Source organism: Anolis sagrei, chromosome 9 (genome assembly GCF_037176765.1).
Source record: "Anolis sagrei isolate rAnoSag1 chromosome 9, rAnoSag1.mat, whole genome shotgun sequence".
Lineage (NCBI taxonomy): Eukaryota > Metazoa > Chordata > Lepidosauria > Squamata > Dactyloidae > Anolis > Anolis sagrei.
Window position 1 is genome coordinate 26,587,296 of NC_090029.1, and position 20,693 is coordinate 26,607,988.

The 20,693-nt window shown below is 41.7% G+C and overlaps 1 protein-coding gene across 1 annotated transcript in view; it reads left to right on the forward strand.

Annotated features, from left to right (window-relative positions):
- The window catches only part of ARIH1 (ariadne RBR E3 ubiquitin protein ligase 1), a 52,977-nt gene that overhangs the window by 11,645 nt on the left and 20,639 nt on the right, over window positions 1-20,693 (forward strand). The window contains exons 2-7 of the mRNA XM_060755318.2: window positions 7,223-7,290; window positions 7,926-8,070; window positions 13,434-13,526; window positions 16,492-16,547; window positions 18,597-18,663; window positions 19,225-19,331. Coding sequence (XP_060611301.2) covers window positions 7,223-7,290; window positions 7,926-8,070; window positions 13,434-13,526; window positions 16,492-16,547; window positions 18,597-18,663; window positions 19,225-19,331 — 536 coding nt within the window. The remainder of the gene's footprint in view (window positions 1-7,222; window positions 7,291-7,925; window positions 8,071-13,433; window positions 13,527-16,491; window positions 16,548-18,596; window positions 18,664-19,224; window positions 19,332-20,693) is intronic.

Sequence of the window (20,693 nt, forward strand, 5' to 3'; positions counted from 1 at the left end):
TTTACTGTTTTGAGATTACTTGCATTATTTGTTCTGACATTTTTCAAGATTTTAGGCAGAATAATTTAATGGATTGACTTGCAATGAATCTTTTATTAAAATATCAATTTATGAGCAGTCTCTTTTAAAACATTTATTTATAAAATACATATTGTTCTGAATGGTACTGGATTAAAATTTGATCTACATATATATTGTAATTGACTCCCATTTTTTTTTTTGCATATAAAACCTAAAACAAACAAGTATTGGTATGTATTTTACAAGTAGACTATCTTGGAAGCGACCTCATATGAAGCCAGGCCTTTGGTCCATCTGCATTATACAGTATACTGATTTGATTTCAAACAGGGATTCGTGGTAGCCCTTAAATGCATATGGTCATCAAGTTTGCATAGGACGCCAAATTGGAAGGTAGAGATAATACTCCAGAAGACAGGAGCAGAATTCAAAACTATCTTAATAGATTAGAGAGATGGGCCAAAACTAACAAAATGAAGTTCAGCAGGGACACATGCAAGATACTCCACTTAGGCAGAAAAAAATGAATTACAGAATGTGGGATGCCTGGCTCAATAGCAGAACATGGGAAAAAGACCTTGGAGTCCTCACAGACAACAAGTTAAACATGAGCCAGTAATGTGATGCGGAGGCTAAAAAAGCCAATGGGATTTTGGCATGCATCAGTAGGAGTCTAGTGTTTAGATCCAGGGAAGTCATGCTCCCCATGCTCTATTCTGCCTTGGTTAGACCACACCTGGAATACTGTGTCCAATTCTGGGCACCACAATTCAAGAGAGATATTGACAAGCTGGAATTTAGTCGTCCAGAGGAGGGCGACTAAAAGGATCAAGGGTCTGTAGAACAAGCCCTATGAGGAGTGGCTTAAAGAGCTGGGCATATTTAGCCTTCAGTAGAGAAGGCTGAGATAGGAGACATGATAGTCATGTATAAATATGTGAGGGAAAGTCATAGGGAGGAGGGAGAAAGCTTGTTTTCTGCTGCCCTGGAGACAAGGACCCGGAGTAATGGCTTCAGATTCCACCTGAACATGAGGAAGATTTTCCTTACTGTGAGAGCTGTTCAGCAGTGGAACTCTGCTCCAGAGTGTGGTGGTGACTCCTCCTTTGGAGGCTTTTAAACAGAGGCTGGATAGCCATCTGTTGAGTGTGTTTTAAATGCAATATTCCTGCTTCGTGGCAGAATGGGGTTGGATTGGATGGCCCGTGAGGCCTCTTCCAACTCTAGGATTCTATGATTCTGAATATCATTTCCTAAATGGTCCTGTCATAAAAATATGGAAAAAAATTAAACTGCAAAAACGTGGTTTGTGCGGAAGGGACATCCTTCTATAGGACATTTTGCTAAAGTTTGTCAATGAATAAGATGTGGAACAATGGCTTCAAACTACAGGAAAGGAGATTCCACCTGAACATGAGTAAGAACTTCCTGACTGTGAGAGCTGTTCAGCAGTGGAACTCTCTGCCCCAGATTGTGGTGGAGGCTCCTTCTTTGGAGGCTTTGAAACAGAGGCTGGATGGCCATCTGTGGGTGTGTGTGTGCTTTGAACGCGATTGTCCTGCTTTTTGGCAGAATGGGGTTGGACCGGATGATGGCCCACCAGGTCTCTTCCAACTCTATGATTCTATGATTCTGTATGGATGTACCAAGAAAATATATTTGCATTTTCTCCGTGAAAATATATGCTGAACCACCATGTTGTGATCCTACAATAATGGCCAATAGTTAATATACTATTGTAATCAATAGTATGCAATTTAAAAATGAAATTATCGAATAATCGGTGCAGTGTTTGGACTGTATTATTTATTATTTATTATTTATTTATTTATTATTTGCATTTGTTGACCGCCACTCTCAGCCCGAAGGCGACTCGTGGCGGTGTACAGAACATAGAACATAAAGACAACAGTTACAATAGATTAGGACTATAACATACATCTTACTAACACACAGCTAATTAAGCTAAAAATCCGCTTCGTCTTGTTTGAATCATAATCAGTCTCGTAGTCAAAGTCCATTCCGGTGGTCATTCCAAGAAAACAAAGCACTTAATTGAAGGCCTTATCGAAGAGCCAGGTCTTCAGGCCCCTGCGGAAGGCCATGAGGGAAGGCGCCTGTCTGATTGCAGCAGGGAGGGAGTTCCACAGCCGGGGGGCCACCACCGAGAAGGCCCGTTCCCTAGTCCCCGCCAGGCGTGCCTGTGAGGCAGGCGGGACCGAGAGAAGGGCCTCCCCGGACGATCTCAAGGTCCTCGTGGGCTCGTAGGCCGAGATGCGGTACTCAAGGTATTTTGGGCCGGAACCGTTTAGGGCTTTGTAGGTTAGCACCAGCACCTTAAATTGGGCCCGGTAGCTGATCGGCAGCCAGTGGAGCTGGGACAGCAAGGGCGTTGTGCGCTCCCTGCGTCCCGCTCCGGTTAACAACATGGCTGCCGCGCGCTGGACTAGCTGAAGCTTCCGGGCCGTCTTCAAGGGCAGCCCCACGTAGAGAGCGTTGCAGTAGTCGAGGCGGGATGTGACCAAAGCGTGTACCACCGTGGCCAAGTCAGACTTCCCAAGATACGGGCGCAGCTGGCGCACGAGCCGAAGCTGTGCAAATGCTCCCCTGGTCACCGCTGAAACCTGGGGATCCAGGCTCAACGATGAGTCCAGGGTCACACCCAAGCTGCGAACCTGCGCCTTCAAGGGGAGTGCGACCCCGTCCAGCACAGGCTGTAACCCTATACCCTGTTCGGCCTTGCGACTGACCAGGAGTACCTCTGTCTTGTCTGGATTTAGTTTCAGTTTGTTCGCCCTCATCCAGACCGTCACAGCGGCCAGGCACCGGTTCAGGACTTCGACAGCCTCCTTAGTAGCAGGTGGGAAGGAGTGACAGAGTTGGACGTCATCTGCGTACAGGTGACACCGCACCCCGAAACTCCGGATGATCTCACCCAGCGGCTTCATGTAGATGTTAAACAGCATGGGGGACAGTATGGAGCCCTGAGGAACACCACAGGTCAAAGGCTGTGGTGTTGAACAGGAGTCCCCCAATAACACCTTCTGGGTACGACCCTCCAGAAATGACTGGAGCCACCGCAAAGCGGTGCCCCCAAGACCCATCTCTGCAAGGCGTCCCAGAAGAAGTATTGGCTGTAACACCTAGCAGATGTTGACAATAGATCTAAATCCTGTCTAGTTATTACATCAAAATATTTGTTCCCAAAAGAACAGAAGTTTCTATTTTCTCTGTTGTGTTTCAGGCTCAGGGTACAGCATATTTCACCCATCCTGTATTCCAGTGCTCTCCTAGAAAATTACTCTGGGCTTCAGACAACTGTTAAGAATTTTTAAACATGTTATGAATTTGGGGGCGAGGTAGCTGAGGAATGCCATGCGCCTTCCTCTTAAATCTTCGTCATCTCATGGGCTAACTCTAATCCCAGATAACATTGTGCTAAAAATTCCTGCGTCTGGCATTTGGGTGCTTGCTTATTCAAGTGTGTGTGTGAGAAAGAGACAAGACCCAACTAGCCTTTTTTGAATAATTCTTAAAAGATTGGTCATCATGAGCACTGTTGTCTGGTTGGACTTCCAGTTGAGCCTCTGCCCACAAATGCCAGGGCCTCTGATGTTGCAGTTTGGGTAGGGTGGGGTTTGGAAAAGCTTTTGTGAACTGAGCCAAAATACCTTTTGAATTTCATCCAGGCTCATAAATAAACTTGGGCCATTCCTAGCTGGCCTGCCCCATTTCATTCCCTCTCAGAAATATACTTTCCAGCAGCACACTGACAGAATCTGAGAACAATGACAAACTATAATTCCCAGAAACTTCCTGTAGATAAGTCTTCTGGCCTAATGAAGCACTGTTTCAGAAGGTATATCTGGAGGACAGGTAATGGGCTTGTGTGCTTACGTTAGGATGAGAAGAATCAGAAAAGAATCTGGAGACAGGCAAATTCCCAGCAGAGCTGTGAAACAGGTTTCAAATTTTGGAGAAAAAACAATGTGGAAAGAATGAGCTTGCTTTATTTGTTTATTTATTTAAAAGTTTTGTATACCGACCTTCTCACCTCTCTTGAGGGACTTTGAACTATGATAGACAATATATTGTCGAAGGCTTCCATGGCTGGAATCACTGTGTTGTTGTAGGTTTTTTGGGCTATATGGCCATGTTCTAGAAGTATCTCTCCTGACATTTCGCCTGCATCTATGGCAGGCTTCCTCAGAGGTTGTGAATTAAAGTAGACTAGATTTATATGAGCAAAAGATTGCAATCAATATTTTGTAAATTGACATTTTGATATATATATAAATATAAATATGCAGTATACTATACATAAACACACACATATACACAACATATATAGTGCACTGCATATTTATGTTTATATATGTCTCTATATAGACATACTTAGGAAATCCCTCATTGGCCGAGTAGGATAGTCTTCCAGGATCAGTGTTCTGGTGGGTCCGTAGGTGACTGTGGAGCCCTATTCTTGATCTGACATACATATGAAAAACTATGTGTTGTGTGTATTGTCGAAGGCTTTCATGGCTGGAATCACTGGTTTGTTGTAGGTTTTTAGGACTATATGGCCATGTTCTAGAAGCATTCTCTCCTGACATTTCACCTGCATCTATGGCAAGCAACCAAAGAGGTCATGAGGTCACGACCTCTAAGGATGCTTGCCATAGATGCAGGCAAAACATCAGGAAAGAATGCTTCTAGAACATGGCCATATAGCCCAAAAAACCTACAACAACCCTATGATAGATAAGTCTCTCTATATTCTGCTATAAAGTGTGTTAATGGTGGTATGTAAGAAGTCTGTTGCTGATAATGTTATTGCAGGATTACTTGAATAAAAATGCACATAGTTGATGTTAAAAGCAAAGCACACACAACCGGAGCTGATACTTGGAAATAGAACTGTGTTCTGGGAGGTCTTCAAATAATGCACAATCAGAAGGAATGAGTCTTCAGATGACTTCAGTCACTGGGCAGATAGTCAAGGGAGACTTTGTAGTCCCAAGTTAGGAGGGCTTTGTACAATACTGCCAAACCTTAAATCAAGTCTGGTAGCAAATATGAAGTCAGTATAATTTCTTCAGCAAAGATATTACATGATGATAAATTGCATTTTTAAACAATATTTGGGGTGGGTTGCTGTGAGTTTTCCGGGCTGTCTGGCCATGTTCCAGAGGCATTGTCTCCTGACGCTGCACCTACATCTATGGCAGGCATCCTCAGAGGTTGTGAGGTCTGTTGGAAACTAGGCAAGCAAGGTTTTTATATCTGGAATATCCAGGGTGGGAGAAAGAACTCTTGTCTGCTTGAAGCAAGTGTGGATGTTGCAAATTGATTAGCATTGAATGGCCTTGTAGCTTCAATGCTTGGCTGTTTGCTGCCTGGGGGAATCCTTTGTTGGGAGGTTGTTAGCTGGCCCTGATTTATTCTTGTCTGGAATTCCCCTGTGTTTTTTTTTAGTGTTGCTTTTTATTTACTGTCCTGATTTTAGAGTTTTTAAAATACTGGTAGCCAGATTTTGTTCATTTTCATGGTTTCCTCCTTTCTGTTGAAATTGTCCTCATGCTTATGGATTTCAGTGGCTTCTCTGTGTAGCCTGACATGGTGGTTGTGAGAGTGGTCCAGCATTTCTGTGTTCTCAAATAATGTGCTCTGTCCAGGTTGGTTCATCAGGTGTTCTGCTATGGCTGACTTCTCTAGTTGAAGTAATCTGTAGTGCCTTTCATGTTCCTTGATTCGTGTTTGGGCAACGCTGCTGCGTTTGGTGGTCCTTATGTAGACTTGTCCACAGCTGCATGGTATACGGAAGACTCCTGCAGAAGTGAGAGGATCCCTCTTGTTCTTTGCTGACTGTAGCATTTGTTGGATTTCTTAGTGGGTTTGTAGATTGATTGATTGTTGTGTTTCCTCATTAGCTTCCCAATGTGGTCAGTGGTTCCCTTGATGTATGGCAAGAACACTTTTCCTCTGGGAGGATCTTTGTCTTGACTCTCGTGGCTTGTTCTTGGCTTTGCAGCTCTTCTGATGTCTGTGGTGAAGTCTCCCTTGGCCTGTAGAGCCCAGTTTAGGTGGTTCAGTTAACCTCAGAGGAGGTGGGCTGCTCTTTTCTGCACTAGCTAAGTTTCAGAATAGTTTGAGCAGTTGTGCTTAGTTAACGTGAGAGTGTCCCATCGTACCTTACAGGGTTGTTTAGAACAGTGTTTCTCGACCTTCCTAATGCTGCGACCCCTTAATACAGTTCCTCATGTTGTGCTGACCCCCAACCATAAAATTATTTTGATTGCTACTTCATAACTGTAATTTTGCTTCTGTTATGAATCGTAATGTAAATATCTGATATGCAGGATGAATTCACTGGATCAAATTTTGCACAAATACCTGATATGCCCAAAATCTGAATACTGGTGGGGCTGTGGGGGATTAATTTTGTCATTTGGGAATTGTATTTGCTGGGATTTATAGTTCACCTACAATCAAAGAGCATTCCTGAATTCCATCAACGAGGGAATTGAACCATACTTAGCACACAGAACTCTCACAACCAACAACAAGTACTGGGAGTGTTTGGTGGGCATTGACCTTGAGTTTTGGAGTTGTAGTTCACCTACATCCAGGGAGCACTGTGGACTCAAACAATGATGGATTTGGACCAAACTTGGCACGACTACTCAATCTGCCCAAATGTGAACACCTGTGGAGTTTGGGGAAAATAGACCTTGAAATTTGGGAGTTGTAGTTACTGGAATGTATAGTTCACCTGTAGTCAAAGAGCATTCTGAAGCCCACCAATGATACAATTCAGCTCAAATATGAACACTGGTGGAGTTTGGGCAAAACAGACCTTGCCATTTGGGAGTTGTTGTTGCTGGGTTTTATAGTTCACCTACAATCAAAGAGCATTCTGAACCCCAGCAGTGATAGAATTGGGCCTAACTTTCCACACAGAAACCATCATGACCAACAGAAAATACTGTGTTTTCTGATGGTCTTTGGCGACCCCTCTGACACCCCCGACCCCCAGGTTGAGAAACGCTGGTTTAGAAGATGTAGTGATCATGGAACCCATGTTCAATTGTGCAAACTTCTCCAAGATCTTTAGCAATAGGGTAGGATAATAAGCTTCAATATCATCTTATATTTGCTGCTGCGGATATCTCCTTGACACTGGTATTTCCCTTCTTTTTTGTAGAATCCAGCAACTATTACCAGGATACTCCTTAGTCATTTCAACTGGGATAAAGAAAAGCTGATGGAGAGGTAAGCAACGTACACTGACTGACAAGTGTTCTTGGTCATCTATGATAATTTTGTATTCTAGTGGCATAAATGGCTGTACGTGAAAGAAATGCTGCGCTCCAGCTTCACAAGCTGTCCATGATAAGGGAAATCAGACAACAGGCTGGAAGATACACAAGGTTAAGATGAGGGCTAGGTTTTGAAAAGTCAAGGGGTGGGATTATGGGAAGCCTGCTGTTCCCAAGAGATTATGTATGCAGGGCACACGTACTACAAGAATGTATGTCTCTCTCGAGATTGGGTGGCTTCTGTATATTGATGTTATTTATCCAAGTGCTGGCTCTTCTGTGTACAAAAAGCACATTTATTGTATTCTTGAGACTCAGCTGTACATTCTGAACAGCATTAGCTAGTTTTTAAAGTGGTTTTAAAGCCATGGGAGGGGAAAACCTTCTGCTCCTGTGACTTCCTATACTTGCAAGTGTTTTGGTTTTTTTGCATTTAATTCCTACACTTGCAAGTGCTTTTTTGCATTTAATTGCTATACTTGCAAGTGCTTTTTTGCATTTTTTGCATTTAATTCCTACACTTGCACGTGCTTTTTTGCATTTTTTTGCATTTAATATATTTGCTCTCATTTGCCTTTAAAACAACAGGTACTTTGATGGCAACCTGGAGAAGCTCTTTGCAGAATGTCATGTAATTAATCCCAGTAAAAAGTCTCGAACACGTCAAATGAACACAAGGTCATCTGCGCAGGATATGCCTTGCCAGATCTGCTATCTGAACTATCCTAACTCGGTGAGTGCCTTCAGAATGGTAAATCGTCGTTTCTAATTCCAGTGCGATGGCTGTGTTGATTTTGGACATCAAAAATGTAGTTGCTGTGTGAGTTGGTATGGAAGATAATTGGTGATTTCACGGCTGGCGGTTTTCGTAGGCATCTGTTAGAATCAAAATAATGTGCTTGGCCTTTCTCTGTCAACAAATCAGAAGAGAATTGATGTCTAGCTACCTTTTCTCTTATGGATTTTCTGTATACAATGAATTAAAATCTAAATTGGGGTGGGAATCGTGTGATGCATAGGCTTATTTTCCCATAGTGAACATGATGCTTCCATCTCTTAATCCAATTTCTATTGATTGTGTACAATACACACAGGTATGTGTATTAAAAACTAATAGAAGACCTTTTAGAAACAAATTAACACCAAGACACTAAGTATGTGATACAGAACTAAGGGCCCTTCCACACTGCCCTATATCTATATAAATAAAAATGTAATGATCGTTTGTGGGATTAACATAACTCAAAAACCATTGGGCGAATTGACACCAAAGTTGGACACAATACACTTAGCAGGCCAACGAGTGACCATCACCCCTAAAAACATACACACACAAAAACCAGCAGAATGGACTTTAAAACCCCCAAAATAAACCATATATACATATACAAATACGTTCATACACATATACACAAGCATCCATACATACAGACACACACAAATATACACATATACATACCTACATATACATTATACACACACATACACACATATATGCATATACACAAGCACACATACATACAGATACACACATATACCTATACGCAAGCACACACAAATATACACACACATATACCCTTACATATACATACACACACATATGTATGCACATATATATTATGCATATATACAAGCACACACATATACACAATATACATATACACATATAAACATAAATACACAAATATATACAAACGTATAACACACACACACATATATACACACATTACAACGCATGTGTAAAACTATATATATATATACACGCACGCACACATATGCACACACAAAACACATATACCCAGAACGCGTGGCAGGGGACAGCTAGTCCCAGAATATCAAGACAGAAAATCCCACAGTATCTGCTTTGAACTGGGTTATCTGAGTCCACACTGACATATATTCCAGTCCAAAGCAGATAATGTGGGATTTTAACTAAGAAGCTATTGTAAAAAAAACAATTGTATAAACAGTATCCAGTTTTCATCGGAAGTGTCTATTTTTGTGTGTATCTGCCTTCAATTTGCCTGTTGGCTTGAAGCGAGGGTTGGCCAGCTAACTCTTGAATCTCAAATCATATGTTATTTTTGCACAAGCCTCAATTAATCACATTGTTGCATACCAGGATATTATGTCTAAATCCAGACACTTTTGAGTCACAACACGATGAGCAACTTAATATTTTTAATGAATCTACGTTCTAATCGTTTTACAAGCTAAGATTTCAGTTAATAAATGTCAGGAATATTTTCAATATGCATAAAGATATTTCAGTCTATACTTTAAAATGTCCCTGTTCCAACTTACATACAAATTCAACCTAAGAACAAACCTACAGAACCTATCTTGTTTGTAATATGGAATCTCCTTGTATTTTAAAATACCATAAAGTACCTGATCATAAGATTATACGTTTTAATTTGTTTTCTCTGTCACGTGTTCTCGCCCAGGCAAAGTCATTACTTTCTTTCTACCAATTTAGAAATGGGTTCTCTTTGTGCCTTTCTTTCTTTGCTTTTCATGGTATATCATCATATTGTAATCCGGTAGTCTTATGAGGAGCTAAAATTCACTTCCTCCCAACACAACATTAACAATGACTGTGCTATCTGGGGATTATCAGAATTGCAGTCCATCGCTTCTGAGTGATGCCAAGTTGAAGAAAGATGTCCTTACCTTTTAAGATTTTTGACTTAAGTATTCAGTCTGTTATTTTTATGTTCTGAGACAAGTTTGTCATTTAAAAGATCTACCTGAGCAGAATCTGATCAGAAATAAGCACCACTTCGTTTTGTCAGACTCACTTCCCAGAAGATTTGTCTAAAGTAGGACACTTCCCCCTTTCGTTTTGGCAGGAGCGTGAATTATATATCTGAATCTCTTTCCACTGAAGCCAGTTGTGCTTAAAGATGCTTAAGGCCATTGGACACTGTGAATTACACTCCAAGCATTTACAGTTTTTATTTCAATATGGTAACATTTAATTTAAGGCAGTGTTTCTCAATCTGGGGGTCGGGACCGGGGGGGGGGGGCGTGGGGCTGTCAGAGGGGGTCGCTAAAGACCCTGAGAAATCATAGTATTTTCTGTTGGTCCTGGGGGTTCTGTGTGGGTAGGTGAACTATAAATCCAAGCAACTACAACTCCCAAATGTCAAGTATATTTTCCCCATAATCCAACAGTGTTCACATTTGGGCATATGGAGTACTTGTGCCAAATTTGGTTCAGATCCATCGTTGCTTGAGTCTACAGTGCTCTCTGGATGTAGGGGAACTACAACTCCAAAACTCAAGGTCAATGCCCAACAAACCCTTCCAGTAATTTCTGTTGGTCTTGGGAGTTCTGTGTGCCAAGTTCGGTTCAATTCCATTGTTGGTAGAGTTCAGAATGCTCTTTGATTGTAGGTGAACTATAAATCCCAGCAACTACAACTCCCAAATGACAAAATCAGCCCCACCCCCCCAAACCCCACCAGTATTCAAATTTAGGCATATTGGGTATTTGTGCCAAATTTGGTCCAGTGAATGAAAATACATCCTGAATATCAGAGATTTACATTATGATTCATAACTGTAGCAAAATGACAGTTATGAAGTAGCAACAAAAATAATATTATGGTTGGGGGTTACCACAACATGAGGACGTGTATTAAGGGGTCGTGTCATTAGGAAGGTTAAGAAACACTGACTTAAGGTTAATATTTTGGAAAAATGAGGAAGAAAAATTATGGCAACTGAGCAATTGGAAATACCTATCCAAGCTTACATTTTCCTTCTGAAGTAGAGGAAAGCTTATGAATAGACAGTGATGCTTTGTTTTTCCCCCTCATTAAACATTTCCTAATTTCATTTCCCTCCCTTCTGTCTCTGTTTACTGTCTTGTGATCAGGCCTCTGCTGCTTGGAAACTTCTTAGGAAATGCTATGTATGCGGGTGCTGGCCAAACACAAGTAGAGCTGCTCATGTAGGATGGCATGGCTTTATGAATGTCACTTTGATGCTCAGCACATTGCTTGCAGAATAGAGAAAAGCTCAGCGCCAAAATGCTGATGCTACAGTCAACTTCAAAAGACTTGTAAAAAGCCAGCAATATTGTCTCCTTCAGAGAGTTCAGTGTTTTTGAGACGAAGCATAAGAACTTAACAATGGTCTTCCTTGATCAGGCTAAGATGCTTCTAGGATAATGTTTCTCAACCTTCCTAATGTCGTGGCACCTTAACACAGCTCCTCATGTTGTGGTAACCCCCCAATCATAAAATTATTTTTGTTGCTATGTTACAACTGTAATTTTGCTACTGTTATTAATCATAATATAAATAATCTGATATGCAGGATGTATTTTCATTCACTGGACCAAATTTGGCACAAATATTCAATACACCCGAATTTGAATACTGGTAGGATTGGGAAGGGGGATTAATTTTGTGATTTGGGAGTTGTAGTTCCTTGGATTTATAGTTCACCTATGATCAAAGAGCATTGTGAACTCCACCAACGATGGAATTGAACCAAACTTGGCACACAGAACTCCCATGACCAACAGAAAATACTGGAAGGGTTTGGTGGGCATTGATCTTGAGTTTTGGAGTTGTAGTTCACCGACATCCAGAGAGCACTATGGACTCAAACAGTGATGGATCTGGACCAAGCTTGGCACAAATACTCAAATATGTCCAAGAGTGTACACTCGTGGAGTTTGGGGAAAATAGACCTTGACATTTGGGAGTTGTAGTTGCTGGGATTTATAGTTCACCTACGATCAAAGAGCATTCTGAACTCCACCAATGATGGAATTGAACCAAACTTGGCACACAGAACTCCCATGACCAACAGAAAATACTGGAAGGGTTTGGTGGGCATTGATCTTGAGTTTTGGAGTTGTAGTTCACCGACATCCAGAGAGCACTATGGACTCAAACAGTGATGGATCTGGACCAAGCTTGGCACAAATACTCAAATATGTCCAAGAGTGTACACTCGTGGAGTTTGGGGAAAATAGACCTTGACATTTGGGAGTTGTAGTTGCTGGGATTTATAGTTCACCTACGATCAAAGAGCATTCTGAACTCCACCAATGATGGAAGTGAACCAAACTTGGCACACAGAACTCCCATGACCAACAGAAAATACTGGAAGGGTCTGGTGGGCATTGACCTTGAGTTTTGGAGTTATAGTTCACCTACAGCCAGGAAGTACTGTGGACTCAAACAATGATGGGTCTGGACCAAACTTAGCATGAGTACTCAATGTGCCCAAATGTGAATACTAGTGGAGTTTGGAGAAAATAAACCTTGACATTTGGGAGTTGTAGTTGCCGGGATTTATAGTTCACCTAGAACAAAAGAGTATTCTGAAACTCACCAATGATAGGATTGGACCAAAGCTCCCACACAGAACCTCCATGACCAACAGAAAATACTGTGCTTTCTGATGGTCTTTAGCAACACCTCTGACACCCCGTCGTGACCCCCCCAGGGGTCCCGACTCCCAGGATGAGAAACACTGTTCTAGGACGTATTTTGGTAGCATACAGGCTTTCTATGTTATTGTATCGCAGCTCCCATGTTATATGTTTTAGAAGGTATTTTAAATTGTTGTATTTTATTGTTTTTATTAAATTTATGATGTTGTGTATATTGTGTACTCATATGTTTTGTTTTGCACTTGCTGTATTTTGCATGTCACACCTTGAGTGTTTTGTGAGCCGCCTCGAGTCCCTCTGAGAGATGGTGGCGGGATATAAATCAAAGTTTATTATTATTAAGGTGGCTTGGTGCTGTTTTGGCATATTGTACTATTGTAACTTCTGGATTGGAGATCTATGTATCTTGTCCTTCTCTAATTCTAAACTGTGTTCTTTTATGTCATGGTCTATGATGGGTAGACTTTGGACTTAGAATCAAAACAGAAGCTAGATGTGGGAGGAGATAAGACTACTGGCTCAGGGAATAAATATGCCTAGATTCGTGGGTGCTTGAAAAGCTGCAAGAAAAGTGCTGAATCATTGATGATATACAGAGAAGGGGCTGGTATTTAGAGAAGTTGCTCACGCAGGAGCCAAGAATTATTTATAGCATTCTCTTTCCTTCCATTTCTTTGTAGTATTTCACTGGCTTGGAGTGTGGACATAAGTTTTGCATGCAGTGCTGGAGTGAATATTTAACTACCAAAATAATGGAGGAAGGCATGGGACAGGTAAAACACATTTCTTTCATTGTTTATCTATCTATCTATCTTTGGAGGAAAAGTGATTTAACATTGGGTTCACACATGTGGCTGTAAGCATTTCACTTTTGAATTTTAGACTTTCTCCCAGCTTCCTGCCTGGGTTTGGGTAATAATAATAATAAACAACAACAACTTTATTCTTGTATCCCACAACCATCTCCTCGAAAGGACTCGGGGCATCTTACACATCTTACAAAACAGAACATAAAATAAGACACAATCTAAAATACAATAAAATAAAACATATAGGAATATAAAACAACAACTTAAGACTTAATAAAACAGCACTCAATAACCAATGGCAATAAACTATTGTAAATGTGACTAGGCTGTAAACAATAGGACAAGGGAATGGGATAAATGCAAAGTTGAAACCATGGAACAAGGGCATGGGAAGAAGTGCAATGCTGCATAACTATTGCGTAGAACAACTAGAGACTAAACATTCTTGTAAGCTTGTTTGAACAGACAGGTTTTCAGGTCCCTACAGAAGGAGGACAGTGTGGGGGCCTGCCTAATCTCCCTGGGGAGGACGTTCCAAAGCTGGGGGGCCAACACCGAGAAGGCTCTCCCTCGTCCCCACCAACCGTGCTTGTGACGGTGCAGGACTTATACAGAAAATAGAAAATAATAGAATTCAGCGTATAATTGTATAAACTTGTTATACCGTTCAAATTCACAGTAATCACAAACCATATTATATGGATTTTTGTACAATCACTCACATTTCAATATACCGGGATTGTGGCGCAGCTGGCTGAGTGTCAGCTGCATTAAGATCACTCTGACCAAAAGGTCATGAGTTCGAAGCCAGCTCGGGTTGGAGTGGGTTTCCTACCAATTGTGTGTAGCCTGTTGTCGACCTTTGCAACCCGAAAGACAGTTGCTTCTGTCAAGTAGGAAAATAAGGTACCACTTTTAAGTGTGGGGAGGCTAAATTAACTGATTTATGAGGCCATAAAGAAGACCTCAGCAAAAGCATTCCAACGGGGAAGCATGCGGGGAATGCAGAAGTGCTTCATCAGTGTCGCAGATGGACGATGAAAGCGACAGCTCCCCTGGCGGCCAGAAAAAGTTAAATAGCCTGTATATGTTCGTATGTCAAAAATTGGCATTGAATGTTTGCCATATATGTGTACACTGTAATCCGCCCTGAGTCCCCTGTGGGGTGAGAAGGGCGGAATATAAAAGCTGTAAATAATAAATATACTTGCAAAGTTATAAACTTAACACTTATTATATACATCAACACTTGCTGTAAATATATCCATTGGACATCCTATGTTAACACACATTTAAAGGTACTTACAAAGTTATAAACTTGACACTTGTTCTCCTTAGAGATACAGGCTTTTTACTTAGTGGGATCTAAACCAAAGGAACAAAATGTGGCTGTAAACATTCAAAAGTTACATATACTAAAAATGAATTTTTGTCAAAATATAAATGTATTTTACAAAACAAGAGTGTACACGTTTATACAATTATACGCTGAATTCTATTATTTTCTAATTTTTTGTGTAAGTGGGATATTTGTTTAAACACAAATATTTGGCTCTGGCTAACCGAAACTCCTGAAGCCACAGTTAACATTTTATATTACAGTGGGTTTTCAAGTCATGGTCTAGGAAGCCACTTTCCACCTTCTGTTTGAGAATATTGTATATTTTCTGAGGAATATACTGGAAGATTTTCGTGATGAGGCAACCTTAGCTAGAGGGTCACTAGTTCCTGTGATAGATTAATGAAATATTCATTCTCTCTTCATTTGCCTCATCCACAAACTCTCTCTGCCTCGCCCTACCAAAAGAGGACTAGATAGTTATTGCTAAAAGTCTGAACTAATCAGTTGCAGAGAAGTTTTGAAATTAAGCCACTGTTTCTACCCCTGGGTTAGACTTTTCAGACCGAGCTCTTGGTTTGCTAAGGTGTTACAGCCATCTTGGGTGGTAGAAACTGTTTATTTTACTTGAATGACTTATTTATTCAGTTGTGATGTTATTTCTTGTTGATCTGTATTTTATTTTGCTGTAATGTACCGCCTCATGTAAGCCGCTTCGAGTCCCCTTTGGGGAGATGGTGACCGGGTATAAATAAAGATGATGATGATGATGATTATTATTATTATTGGATTGTAGGTTTTTTCGGGCTGTATGACCATGTTCTAGAGCAGGGGTCCTCAAACTAAGGCCCAGCCCTCCAAGGTCATTTACCCGGCCCTCGCTCAGGGTCAACCTAAGTCTGAAATGATTTGAAAGTACACAACAACAACAATCCTATCTCATCAGCCAAAACCAGGCCCACACTTCCCATTAAAATAAAAATAAGTTTATAGTTGTTAAATTTGTTCTTCATTTTAATTATTGTATTGTTTTAAAGTGTTTTTTGCACTACAAATATGATATGTGCAGTGGTCATAGGAATTCATTCATGAGTTTTTCAAACTATAATCCGGGCCTCCAACATTTTGAGGGACTGTGACCTGGCCCTCGGTTTAAAAAGTTTGAGGACCCCTGCTCTAGAGGGTATAAATAAAGATTGTTATTATTATTATTATTATTATTATTATTATTATTATTGGGTTGTTGTAGGTTTTTTCGGGCTATATGGCCATGTTCTAGAGGCCATGTTTGGGCTATATAGCCATGTTTTTTGGGTTATGTTCTAGAGGTCCTCACAACCTCTGAGGGTGCTTGCCATAGATGCAGGCGAAACATCAGGAGAGAATGCCTCTAGAACATGGCCAACAAACAAATAAAAAAACCTACAACAACCCAGTGATTTCGGCCATGAAAGCCTTCGACAATACATTATTATTATTATTATTATTATTATTATTGAGTATACACAGTTCTTTGGAGGTTCCTCTTTGATGACCAAAGTAATCCATTATCCTTCTGTTTTTCTCTGTCTCCTGCTCGATCCTCACCAGACAATTTCATGCCCTGCTCATGGCTGTGATATCTTGGTGGATGACAATACAGTTATGTAAGTATGACAGTTGAGATGTGTTTTCAGATCAAGCTTGCTTCCTCTTTTAAATCCTAATTACAAGCTTCTGCTCAAAGTTGCTTCAGCTTTTGTGTCGATCAAGGGCGCTTGCATCTGTGGGTGTCTCATCATCAATGGCCTCCTCCCATATTTGTGTAGTAGCAACTACAGTGTGGTTTTCACTGCCATCTCCTTCACCTCTGTGTTTGCAGTGTGTGCTCTAACACAAAGGAACAGGAATGTGGGTTACAAGATGTCAAAATCAAGGTCTTTCATGGCAGGGTATTGATATTAACAATACCTGATTGCCCAGAGGAAGTACATTTAGTTCCTTTGGTTTCAAGGAGTGGTAACGTTTATGAGCCATAGAAACATGAGCCACTGAGTCATGCTTTAAACAAACAAATAAAAAGTCTGCATTGTTGTGTGGCTTGCATACTTATTTGCCCCACTTTTTGGTCTGTAAGGACACCGTGCGTCAGAGAGCATCTGTTCCCATCTGGACGTTAATGGGCTGTTGGCCTTTAAAGCCTGTAAAGAGTCATGCATAAAGTTGCAGAACATTGAAGTTCTCAATAGCTACTTTCACAGGCTTGGAGCAAGAGGATTTTGAAGAGCAATTAGGTCACCCAATAAATCAAGTTCTTGGTCTCAACTCCCTTGTAGTACATGTATTAGTCAGTTACATTGTGTAATCCGTTTCAGGAATATAATGCCGGATGCTTCATTTCTTGATGTTAGCATTACTTTAAAACAGTGGTTCTCAACTTTCCTAACGCTGTGACCCCTTAATGCAGTTCCTCATGTTGTGGTGACCCCCAACCACAACATTATTTTTGTTGCAACTTCATAACTGTAATTTTGCTAATATTATAAATCATAATGTAAATATCTGATATGCAGGATGCATTTTCATTCACTGGACCAAATTTGGCACAAATACGCCCAAATTTGAATACTGGTGGGGTTGGGGGTGGGGATTGATTTTGTAATTTGGGAGTTGTAGTTGCTGGGATTTATAGCTCATTTAAATTCAAAGAGCATTCTGAACTCCACCAATGATGCAATTGAACCAGACTTGGCACACATAACTCTCATGACCAACAGAAAATACTGGAAGGGTTTAGTGGGCATTGACCTTGAGTTTGGGAGCTGTAGTTCACCTACATCCCGAGAGCACTGTGAACTCAAACAATGATATATCTGGACCAAACTTGGCACGGGTACTCAATATGCCCAAATGTGGACACTGGTGGAGTTCGGGGAAAATAGACCTTGACATTTGGGAGCTGTAGTTGCTGGAATGTATAGTTCACCTGCAATCAAAGAGCATTCTGAAGCCCACCAGTGATACAATTCAGCCAAATCCCCATGATCAACAGTAAATACTGTGTTTCTGATGGTCTTTGGCAACCCCTTTGACATCCCCTCGCGACCTCCCCAGAGGTCCCGACCCCCAGATTGAGAAACACTGCTTTAAAAGGTGCTTTGGTCTATTACCAACAGCTCTTTCCAACTTTTTGCTAGCCTTCTGTTAGTAAAGTTTGAGGACCCCTGGGTTCAACCTTTGTGCTGGCAGGATAGGTCAGCAGTTCGAATCCGGGGAGAGCTCCCTCTTATCAGCTCCAGCTCCCCATATGGGGACATGAGAGAAGCCTCCCTCAAGGATGGTAAAACTTCAAATATCTGGGCAACATCCCCTGGGCAACATTCTTGTAGACAGCCAATTCTCTCACACCAGAAATGACTTGTAGTTTATCAAGTCGCTCCTGGCATGAAAAAAAAATCGCTATCTTGATAGGTTTATGGTTACCAAACCTTTCAAAAGCCTTAAATGCGGTCATGAAATCAATCTGTAACCCGCCTTGAGTCGCCATATGGTTGAGAAAGGTGGACTATAAATGTAATGAAAAATAATAATGCCAACGCTTGGATCTCTTGTCACTCTGATTGTATGATCTATGAAATAAACACACGTGTGAAGCATTGACTTCTTCAGTGCCCAAATGTGTCTTCAGTGATTTCTCTCTCTCTCTCTCTTCGTAGGCGCCTGATCACAGATTCCAAAGTTAAATTAAAGTACCAGCATTTAATAACTAATAGTTTTGTAGAGGTAAGTATTTAGTTTAAAACTGTATATGGAAGAGTCTGACTGTTTGAGGAGTTGTCACTATTCCCGTCTATTGCAGCGTGTATTTAAATGCAGTCAATTAAGTTTGGGCAAATTTTGAGCAAAAGATATTAATTTTATCAAAAGCTCAGCTGAAGATTCTACGTACATTTATTAGTTTTAGTTTGCATTATTTGTAGTCAATGTGATGAGAGACTAAGTGGAATCGAAGTAGCTTCTGTTTGGTGAACATCCAGGACTCGCTAACTAATTCTGTGAAATGGTCTTTGTACTTTGCAGAATTTGGGTGGTAGTAAGAGGTGAGGCTGGCGATCTTCTCTTGTATCAGAATGGGAGATTGAAATGAAACTTTGGCCAACAGGAGACTGATGGACATATGGAAGGGAAGGGCTGTCCTATCATCCAGTATATTTTGTTGTTGCACTTAACACCTATTGACTCAAGTCCCGCTGCATAATAAGACTTAGCGGTTATGTGTGTGTAGGGCTGCATCTTTTCTTCTGGATGTCCTCCTTGTCAAGATCTCCCATTTTATCTCTTCAGTGCAATCGACTGTTAAAATGGTGTCCTGCTCCAGATTGCCACCATGTTGTTAAAGTTCAGTATCCTGATGCTAAGCCTGTTCGCTGTAAATGTGGCCGTCAGTTTTGGTAAGCAAAGCATTATGTCCATTGGTTGTTTCCGATTTCCAAAGTCAGTCTGCACTAACTATACTCATAGATCCTCTTGAAATTTTATTTCTTTATTTCTTTATTATATTTGTATATCGCCTTTCTCAGCCTTATCGGCAACTCAGTAGCGAACTACTTTCATTACTATAATTTTTAAGAAGACAGGCCCACACAGTTGTTTTCCATAAGCTGAATACAGTGGTCCCTCACTTATCACTGGGGTTACGTCCCAGGACCACCCGCAATAAGTGAAAAACCACGAAGTAGGGATGCCCCCTCCCCTCCTCACACTCTTTACCTTTCTCCTCCTCCTCCTCGTTGCTGCCTGGGCCTCTTGCCGCTGCTTGGGTCGTGCAGTTGAGGAGGTGGCGAAGGTGTTGCGGGGCCCAAGCAGTGGCAAGAGGCCCTGGCGGCAACGAGGAGCACGAAGAGGAAGGTAAAGGGTTCGAAGAGGGGAAAATACCTCTTCTTGCCCTCTTTACCTTCGTCTTCCTGCTCCTCGTCGCCCCGGCAGTGACGAGAATCAGGAAGATGAAGGTAAAGGGAGCGAGGAGGGAGAAAGACCATTGCCTTGCCCTGGCAGTGATGAGGAGCAGGAAGATGAAGGTAAAGGGAGCGAGGAGGGAAAAAGACCGCTGCCTTGCCCTAGCAGCGACGAGGAGTAGGAAGACAAAGGTAAATGGGGCGAGGGGGGAAAAAACCACCCCCTCACCCTCTTTACTTTCATCTTCCTGTTCCTTGTCGCCCCGGCAGCAACGAGGAGCAGAATAGACAAAGGTAAAGGGGGCGAGGAGGGAAAAAGACCATCCCTCGCCCTCTTTACCTTCGTCTTCCTGCTCCTGGCAGTGACAGCAGTCATGAGGATCAGGAAGACAAAGGTAAAGGGGGTGAGGAGGGAAAAAGACCGCCGCCACACCCTGGCAGTGACAAGGAGCAGGAAGACGAAGGTAAATGGGGTGAGGAGGGGAAAGGACCACCTCCTCACTCTCTTTACCTTTGTCTTCTTGCTCCTCATTGTCGCCAGCAGTGGCAACGCCGCCATGGCAGCAACGAGGAACAAGATAGATGAAGGTAAAGGTGGTGAGGAGGGAAAAAGACCGCCACCTCGCTCTCTTTACTTTTGTCTTCCGGCTCCTTATTGCCCCGGCAGCGACGAGGAGCAGGATAGACGAAGGTAAATGGGGCGAGGAGGGAAAAAGACCAACCCTCGCCCTCTTTACCTTCGTCTTCCTACTCTTTGTCGCCCCGACAGTAATGAGGATCAGGAAGATGAAGGTAAAGGGGGTGAGGAGGGAAAAAGACCGCCACCTCGCTCTCTTTACTTTCGTCTTCCTGCTCCTT